At 32.4% G+C, this 10,107-nt stretch overlaps 1 protein-coding gene across 1 annotated transcript; it reads left to right on the top strand.

Annotated features, from left to right (window-relative positions):
- The first annotated feature begins 1,912 nt into the window (after positions 1-1,912).
- Positions 1,913-5,073, top strand: LOC105784131 (cyclin-A1-1). The gene is made up of 10 exons (XM_012609928.2): positions 1,913-2,152; positions 2,609-3,002; positions 3,086-3,222; positions 3,336-3,428; positions 3,561-3,694; positions 3,800-3,952; positions 4,047-4,080; positions 4,170-4,319; positions 4,494-4,625; positions 4,765-5,073. The coding sequence occupies exons 1-10, from the start codon at positions 1,961-1,963 to the stop codon at positions 4,825-4,827; spliced, it is 1,482 nt and encodes a 493-aa protein (XP_012465382.1). The 5' UTR covers positions 1,913-1,960; the 3' UTR covers positions 4,828-5,073.
- The last annotated feature ends 5,034 nt before the right edge of the window (positions 5,074-10,107 follow it).

Here is a 10,107-nt window from a genome sequence, read left to right on the forward strand (position 1 = left end):
GCTATTTTTTCCACACATTAAAAGCCTCCTTTCATTTTTTATAAATTATTTGCAACACTCACATATCACATATAAATAAAATATATATATACCCATCATTACTTATTTATTTATATATTCCAAGTATTATATCACAATAACTTAGTTGAAATAAATTATACACTCAATTAACATGTGTATTACACGATAATACAAACTAGTTAAATTTATATTTCCAAATGTAATAAAAGTTAACTTCAATAGTTAATTAAAGTACAATAAAGATAAATATAAAATTATAAAATATTAAATATTAACACTTTTAACATTAAAAGTATTAATTTAATAATACATAAAAATAAACTATAAAAATAATATTATTAAGTTTTTTTTGGTACTATCAAGGTTTCCTCCATATCCGCTATACGGTTCATGAAAATTAATTTTTTGAGATATGCGATTGCCCTCTCAACAATATTGTCTCTAATATTATTTAAGTTATAATAAGTTAATATTAAAATTCAAACCATAATAAATTTTTGCATTGTTTTAATATTAAATATTTTAAAATTAAATAACATTAATATAATTAGTTAAATATTTTTTAAAAATATTTTATAATTACATACTTTTTATTTATTAAAAGATTAAATTAAAATAAAATATTTAAAAATTAATAAAACAACACCCTAAACTATATATATACACTATATATATACTTATTTTCGAGTACAATAAGTTCAGATTTTTACGAGGAATGTGAGCACAAAACCGGTGGCGTGCGCTGGCATCGTCATGAGCATCAACATCACTAGCTTTTGATTCCACTCAAAAAGTGGATTTCCCTTGCAAATCTTTGTTTACGAGGGAGGACCCAAAATTAAAATAAAAATGATAAGCATTTTTAGTTGAAACTTTCCATTTAAAACTTCTCAAAAAAATGTAAAGATAAATTTAATTTTAACTTTTACTTATTTTATCGTTTTGGTTTTTATTTTTATTTTATCATTTTGACCCTTAATTTTAAAATTTTAGTTAAATTGTTTACATTTTAACGGAAAAATTATCTGAATTGTTAAAATTTTAACAATATTGATGTGATAGCTAATGTGACACTTTACATATACTTCACTACTGACATGAATAAATTTTTATAAACTTTTGAAATTTGTTGATTTTAAAATATTTTTATTAACTTTTATTTTATTTTTTATGAATTACACGTAGACTATCACATTAGTGGTCACATCAATGTCGTTACAATTTTAACAGTTTAATTAGTGTTTTTGTCAAAATTTAAAAGTTGAGTGCCAAAACAACCCAAAAAAGAATAAGGATCAAAATGATAAAATGAGTGAACATTATGGGTTAAATTTATCATCATGAATTTAAAGTTTATTATTTTGAAACTAAATAAATGTGGGTGAGGCAAGAAGTTTAATTTTGGTTGAGGGTTAACAAATATTTGATGAATTGAACCAATTTAAAAAATATTATAAAATTATATTTTGAAAAATATATAATCAGTAACATTATTCAGTCTAAAATAAAATAAAAGAATAAATTTGTACTTGCTTGATAATTGTCTACTTTTTATGTAAAAATAACTGCCAAAGTTCAATTATTCAAATTTGTAGAAGGCGACAGATCTTCTGACCGTTTGAAATTTGAATTCAAAAAAATACCTGTAACCTAATACACCCAGCTCTGACTTATGCTCTCAATTGGGTTGAAAGACCAAAACCCCCGAACCATGGTATTTTCACGTGTCGTTTTTTAAATTGAACAAGAACCAAAAATTAAAATGGGGTGGCCCCCACATTTTACGCTCCTAACGATTATCGAGTGGAAGCAACGGCCAGGATGTTTGGACATTTCAAATCACCCCATTTCCCCGCCTCAAAAGGATGATTAAGAAAAATATAAAAACGGAAACCACGGCTTTCTTTGCTACTCTCTTTCCAACAAAGAAAGCTGCAATATGTCGACGCAAAATGGTAATCGGCGATCGTCGTTTTCCTCCTCTACGACGTCGTCTTTGGCCAAACGACATGCATCGTCCTCGGATAACGTCGGAAAAGTCATGGCTTCTATGCCTAAAAAGAGAGTCCCTCTTAGTAACATTTCTAACCAGAAGAACACCTCAAGAAGCTCCGTTTCGGCTTCTTCTTTGGTGGGTCTTATGCTCCTCTCTTTTCTTGTTTCTTGTTCATTGTTTCCGGATTTTTTTTTTAAGAGGCAATGTAGGAGTTACATTGTTCTTTGAATTTGATGGGAACTTCAAAGTTATGTCAAGAACTTGATTTTACGTTAATTAAAAAGAACTATGAGCAGAACAATTTTGGGTTGCCTTTATTTCATTTTCTAAGTAATTCTTAGTCAGGTAAAGAATTTTGAGCAGCAAATTTGATATTTCTTGTAATTTGTAGTCAAAATGGTTTTTTTTTTCTTTTACAAATTTGCAACTCTTTTGATTTCTTATTACGCATTTTAGTTACATTGTAATCCAATTGAAAACAATGCTTAGCATCTGTGTCTGTTCATATTTTAACGCCATTAACGCTATGTCTCATATTGGTGATACTCTTGGGGTGCTTCAGCTTTTGATTCTTGATTTTTGAATTTGAAGGTACTATGTTCAAACAAAGTCCCCAAGACCAGGAAGACAATGCCTGATAACAATAATGTAGGTTTTTCAGGACATGTTTTACCTTTAACACATGTAGAACCCGGTTCAGTTCCGCCTCCCAAGGTTGTCTTATCTTTTCCAAGAGGAAATGAAGTGGCCTTGCCCCCTCCTCCTGCTACTATCTCCACCATCCCTCCTCCACCATCTATCATGGAGGTTTCGCCTAGCAAATCAGATGGCTTATCAGTTTCCACGGACGAGACAATGTCTACCTGTGATTCTTTCAAAAGTCCTGAAGTTGAATATATGGACAATCATGATGTTACGGCTGTTGATTCGATTGAACGAAAGACGTTCAGAAATCTCTGCATTTCGGACCATGTTGAATCAACAGGTTCAGTATCCAGTGCAAAAAGAAAGCTAGTTTCTAAACAATTGCCTTGGTTAAACAATCATTTCTTACTGTTGTACTTGCAGGGAATATATGCAATAGAGATGCAGTTGCAGAGATGGAAATGGATGATAAGATAATTGATGTTGATGACAATTACATGGATCCACAGCTTTGCGCAACATTTGCTTGTGATATTTACAAGCACCTACGTGCATCTGAGGTTTGTCCTGATTGGATTGGAAAGCTCTGGCTGTGGTTCTGGTTCTTATTTGTGTGCCTGTATAGGTCTGTCCGCTTGGATTTGCTCCTAAACTTATTTCTGTTGGTTTTCAGGTGAAGAAAAGACCTTCCACTGACTTCATGGAGAGAATTCAGAAAGACATAAATTCCAACATGCGTGCAATTCTAATTGATTGGCTTGTAGAAGTAAATTTTCTGTCTGCTTATGAAGTTCATGTTTATTTAGAATCCAGTACACATGAGAAATAAAGAGTCCGAACAACATAGACTCTTTGCTATCACCTTATTTAAGTCTAGACTTTCAATTTTTACTTGCAGGTGGCTGAAGAGTACAGGCTTGTACCAGATACATTATATTTGACTGTGAACTACATAGATCGGTATCTTTCAGGGAATATGATGAACAGGCAACGCCTACAGTTGCTTGGTGTTGCCTGCATGATGATTGCAGCGTAAGAAAAACGACATTCCCTTATTTTGTTTCTTTACTTTTTTCATCTGCAAGATGTTTCCATGGATGGATACAATGTTAACATTACAGTGTTCAATTCCATCAGAAAATATGAGGAGATTTGCGCTCCTCAGGTGGAGGAGTTCTGCTACATCACTGATAATACATATTTCAAGGAGGAGGTTATAGAAATGGAATCTTCTGTTTTGAATTACTTGAAGTTTGAAATGACTGCCCCAACAGCTAAATGTTTCTTAAGGTAAAATTGCCAAAAGCTCATCATTATTGAATGTACAAGTTTCCCTTTCTTGTATTAACTAGTGCTCATAGATAATATGCCATTTCGTTTTCAGACGGTTTGTTCGAGCTGCTCAAGGGATCAATGAGGTAATTTGTCTTTGGGTTATCATTGCTTCATCATTTGGCTCCCCCTTTGTTATATTCAAAATAACATTCCTGTGGTGGTTTGTGATTAGGTTCCATTAATGCAATTAGAGTGCATGGCCAACTATATCACTGAACTCTCTCTCCTAGAGTACAGTATGCTTTGTCATGCTCCATCACTTATCGCTGCTTCTGCAATTTTCCTGGCCAAATTCATTCTTCTTCCTTCAAAGAAACCTTGGGTATGTCCATGCAACTTCTTCAAAGAACTTGATATATGACTATTTTTTTACCCGGACTGATACGAATATATATCATTTCCTAATATGTATTAGATACATGTATTTTAGAAAAAAGAAAAGAGTCTGAATATATATGATATAGTCTGTCTAATCTCCATGTATTATGGCGCACAGAATTCAACCTTGCAGCATTACACTCTTTACAAGCCATCTGATCTATGTGACTGTGTTAAGGATCTTCATAGATTATGCTGTAACAACAACTCTACTTTGCCAGCAATCAGGGAGAAATACAATCAACATAAGGTAAACAACTAATTGATTGAACAAATGATATTTAAAAAAAACAAAAAAAAAAAGAAAGAAAGAAAGAGAGATTGTTTATTTTTTATAGCTGAAATGTGGATTTGATATCTGAAGCTTCGGTATTATGTTTTTGGATCAGTATAAGTGTGTTGCAAAGAAGAATTGGCCTCCTTCAATACCTTCAGAATTCTTCCAAAATTGAAAGCAAAGCAATTCGACAGCATCAGACGCTAATGTTCCAATACTTTGTTGGATTAACTGTTGCTAATATCTGTCTGTCATAATCTATATTTCTGTTAGATGCACACTAAGTAGGATCTTCCAAGTGTATGATGACCTTCAAATTTTAGTCTAGTGTAATTGTTCATTTTAGTAATGGACGCCACGTGGAAAAATATAGCCATGTATAATTTTGCTATACGTAGTAATATATTTTTGTTTATTATTACTATTTTTTTTTGAAATTGTGTTGATTCTACTTTTATCTTTTTCCTTCTCAAATCTTGTACGATTCTGTAAATCAGATTCAAGAATCCACGTTAGCATTGTTGATGTATGAGTGAAGTTGAATTGGGACTTTGGGTTGCCCAAATCTGGATCCTGCGGCTGCTTGTCATGATGTTCCCTATTTGTCAGGGACGTTATTAACATATTTTCGTGCATTTTGGCTGAACACCCATATCGTCATGTGACTTCTTTTCGATTAGCAGTTAAGCTTTGTGCATTAGAGAGTCTGAGCTCATGTGGGCCTTTTGTCTATTGGATTTAGAACTCCTTTAGACCTTGCCATGAGCTTTGTTATGGATGTTAGTTAGTCAATTACTGTGGGTGGGTGTGGCAAGTATTTGAACTCGCATAATTCGGATTATGTGGGTAATAATGAGATCTCTTTTCAATTCGATTTCATGAGATTTAAAATAATTCAAGGTTTGGAATTAAATGTCAAAAAAAAGTAAGGTCCACTAAACCTTTAATCATGTAACATTGAATTTTCGAAATAAGCACAGTAAAATTTTGAAAAATGTGAGGTAACTTTTAAGTAGGTAATCAGTAAGAGTAAAGATAAAATATATTAAATATTAAATATAATAAATAAAAGTCAAACCTTTCACGTCAGTTTTTCATTTTGGAATAATTATAGTCTTTCTTTTTGTTTTTGGTGATAAAAAACAAAAGAAATTAAATCAAACTACTAAAATCACAAAAACCACTAGCTCTACCACACTGTAAAATTTTTAAAAGTTCTGAAAGAGCTTCGGCAAAAACCAGCATAAAACCAGCATATCTTATATGCCACTATCTTATATGTTGTAATATTTCAATAATCCTCCAGATCAAAGCGAAATTCAAAATAACTAAAACACCTTCCCGAATTGCTTTAATCACCTCTAGATTGTCAGATTGGATCAACATCCTATCACATCCTTGACTTTGTAATAGAATACTCCATCCAAGATACCCCAAAGTTCAACATCAAATACTAAACAAATTCCTAATGGACGAGCATAACCAAGGATCCACACCCCTCTCTGATCACGTATAACTCCTCCGGTAGAGAAAGACCCTACATCAGGCTTAACAGAACCATCAGAATTTAAGACAAGCCAATTATTTGACAAAGGATTATCTTGAACACAAACAAGCTCCTGATCTGATTCTTCCTTATGAGCCAAAAGATACTGCTTAGCCCAACTAATAGAAATGTTTACGATCTTAGAAGAGCTCCAAGAAAATCCTTGGAAAATGAAACAATTTATTTTCTTCCAAAAATCGCCATGCAAGCAAACCAAAGAGGCTCGACCAACTACTGTCATCATTGGAAAACAATACATTAGAGCTTAAATTAAAAATTAACTAGTCAGGTAACTCACATGAAAATAATTTGTTTTGCTGACTGTGTGGAACAACCTGTAGCCAAACATCCTTCGCAATAGAGCAATCTCTAAGCACATGCAAAACATCTTCAAAATTATGTCTATAACACCCCAAACCTGACCTAGAGGTTATGGCCGAATTCGAAAAGCTATATTGGCCACTAGAATGACCAAGAAAATCTTTCTTGGCTTTCAGACATACTTTTTAAACCATTTGCGTAAATTGTTCAAAACTAGTGAAAACAAGAATTTTAGAAATCAATGTTTTTGGTACTTTATGTATTTGTAAAAGTTTGATCGCCATTCAAAACTTTCATAATTTTAATCATATTTCAAAAGCATTCGTTTATTTATTCAAAACTAAAGAGCTTGGTTATTCATTATTATTTGGGAAAAAACATGTTAACATCAGAAATCAAATATCTTTAAAAATCTCATTTGTAAGCATTTGTAATTTTGAAAACTAAGTCTAATTTTATTAAAACTCATTTCTCAAAATTGCAATGAAAACGTAATATTGACATATTTTTATAAAAATCGCAATGCGAAATTTTTGCTAAAACCCTATTTTGTTAAAATCAATATTTCATGTAAATTCGATAAAACATCAATAGACAATTTTAAACCTCAATAACTAAGTCATATTTTTGTCTAAAACTCATTTTCATTGTCGGCGAAAAAGAGTGATTTTGTCAAGTTTTAATAAAACCAAGTTTCATGCATAATCTTATCAAGTACTTATTTATGTAGTTATTAAAACTTGATGTCATGCAAGCAATTTACACAAATTAGAATGAAAATCTCCAAAGTAATGTCTCATACCATAGTTCATACTCAAACTTATTACAACCCAAAAATAACTTTAATTACTTTAATTTAAAAAGAATTTCTAGAAACTCCTCCAAATGCCGTCAACGAATCCTAACCTTGGGGTTATCTGTAAAATTAGAAAATTATAGGAGGGTGAGCTATACAGCTCAGTGTGAGTCTTAACTCAAGTATTAAGTAGAAATTCAGTATACAAATCAAAATATTATAGTGAATTTATACAGTTTAATTCCACAGAGTCGTAACTTGGGTGACAACTAGTTATCAAAACATACATTTCATAAAAATAACAGAATTTATACATAACAACACAATTTCACAGATTGTAATATGCATGAGGATATCAATGCAAAGCTTTTCAAAAATTAGTGCAAGTTTTTCAGAAAACGTTCCTACCCAACTCTGCTACACTTTAAAATGAAGTTTCCATAACTCGTCCATCCAAAACACTCCAATTTTGTGGACAAAGCCACCAGTAATGCAGAAAAGTTGTCAGTAATGTAGACAAGCCACCAATAGTGCAGATAGATTGCCAATATTATGGATAAGCCACCAGTAGTACAGATAAACTGCCAGTAATGCAGACAAGTTGCCAGTATTGTGGACAAGCCACCAGTATGCAGATAAACTACCAGTACTTCCTCCTTACACATGTCCCACCCGTTGCATGTGATATGGCCACAATAAACATGTTTTCACTTTGTTACAGAATAACACTTTAGGCATGTAAATCATTCTCATTAAATCATTTAACACTTCGTATCACATAGGCATGTTTTGACATGCAAATCACATATTATCATGATGGATCAAAAGATTTCATTTTAACAGTCATGAATAATCATTTATGCATAATATCACATAACATGAGAATGAGAACAACATGTACTTCAAATTAGTGATAAACGTAACCACACAACATACTTTCACAAATTAGTTGGTTCGGAATACTTAAAGTATTCACATAAAACAAAAATCAAGTAATAATGTTTTTATTTAGGAATTTTAACAATATATATAACTGGTATTAAGTTAGACCCACATCTGACAGTAGAATCAGCGCGGAACTCCACTCTAAAGAATGTCCACACTTGGATCTTAACCAAATATATTACCGATCTGAATATAAAATAATAATTTATCATGAGGCTGTCATTTTTAAGCATTCTATTAATAATAATTGAATTAGTCTAGATGTCCAACCCATACTTGCGTTGATTAGCTTGAAATTGTTATTCACTTCCCAAGTTAGAGTTGTTTCATGTTGATAACAATTGTCCCTTCATCAAAACAAATAAGGTACAAGGTGTAAGAATCGAAGGAAAGTACATCTTATTTCCCATAATACAATCGGCCAGAAGAGGATAAGAAATAAATGGTGGTTTTCAATCAGCCACTATACATACTCTATATTGATTAAAATGAGAGGGTTGGAGGATCATCGTGATCTTGATTCAGATAGGAAAAATTGAGTCTAGAGAAAATAGTCACTTGAAAAAGTGAGTCATTAAGAACAACATTTAAAAAAAATCAAATCTAATTGAAATAGATGGTATATGATTTTTTTATCACTATAAGAATGATGGTGATTAGAAAATGGTGAAGAAAATCACCAAAGTTGGTAGAGGTGTGGCAGCGCATCAACGACAGCGGCTATCCGGTGAAAATCTGACTGAGGAGGAGGGAAGAAGGGTGTTGCGGTACTAGAGGGGAGAAGGAGAAAGTAGAAAGGAAGAAAAGTATAAAAGTGGAGAGAAAGAGATAGTATTATTGATGGTGGTACAAGGTGGTGGCCACGGTGTTCAATGGTAGTGCAAAGGGGTGGCGATGTACCAAACGGGTGGGAGGAGCGGGGATAATGAAGAGGTTTGATGGCGTGGTGGTGGTGGTTCGAGTGGCAATTGAGTGGTGGAGAAGAGAAGTATTAGTCCAAGGGTGGTGGAACGGTGGCTAAAACAAAGAAAAATAGTGAGAAAGGAAGGAGCAAAAGAGAGGGGCGGCAATATGGAAAGGAAAGATAAAAAGATGAACACTAAAGTTGTATTTCACCTTGTCCAGATTCAATGTACAACACACAAGGTAAGGGTGAGGATAATAGGCATGTTAAGGGGACAAAGGAGCAAAAAGTGGATCAAGGTTGTAAAATATGGTATGTTTACTTGTCATGAAAAGAAAGAATCTTTCCCCATGCATGAAAACTAGTTGGACGGCACAAGGGTGTTCACGCTAGCTAATGTTGTCAAAAAATTTAAATAAAAATCATGAAAATGTGGGAAATTGAACATAGAACCTTTAGGAATTTATTTAAGCTTCTAACCACTAAGCCAACTCACTTCCTTGCTCACATCCAATAACATTTATTTTAAAACATGGTGTGACATTTGCTAAGGTTTGAAGCAAAATTGCACCACATAGAAAATAATGTGAGGGAAGGGATTTGAACACAGATCATCAAGGGTATCTCCACCACTACTCAATCACTAGACTTGATATGTATCTATTATCAACTAAGCAAAAGATCATCTAAAAAAAATTCGGGTGTGACCACTATCGACTAACTTAATAACTTTTTGACGTGCTATAGAAAAATAAAAATACCATGATAAACAATTGTAGTTCATTTAATATTATTAATATGATGTATTTACCTATTTCAATTTTCCTTTACTTACAAATTAAACTATTTTTATTTTAATTTCGTACATATTGCATATGTGTTGTTATTATTAGTTTTAAACCTTACGTTTCATTATTTATTGTACATTATTTTTAAACACACA

This window comes from Gossypium raimondii, chromosome 2 (assembly GCF_025698545.1).
Source record: "Gossypium raimondii isolate GPD5lz chromosome 2, ASM2569854v1, whole genome shotgun sequence".
Taxonomy (NCBI): domain Eukaryota; kingdom Viridiplantae; phylum Streptophyta; class Magnoliopsida; order Malvales; family Malvaceae; genus Gossypium; species Gossypium raimondii.

Excerpts from the sequence above, each read along its gene's own strand:
- LOC105784131 (XM_012609928.2), top strand. The coding sequence starts at position 1,961 with ATGTCGACGCAAAATGGTAATCGGCGATCGTCGTTTTCCTCCTCTACG. Across the intron at positions 3,429-3,560 it reads TAATTGATTGGCTTGTAGAA|GTGGCTGAAGAGTACAGGCT; the intron begins GTAAATTTTCTG and ends TTTTACTTGCAG. Across the intron at positions 4,626-4,764 it reads AGAAATACAATCAACATAAG|TATAAGTGTGTTGCAAAGAA; the intron begins GTAAACAACTAA and ends TTTTTGGATCAG.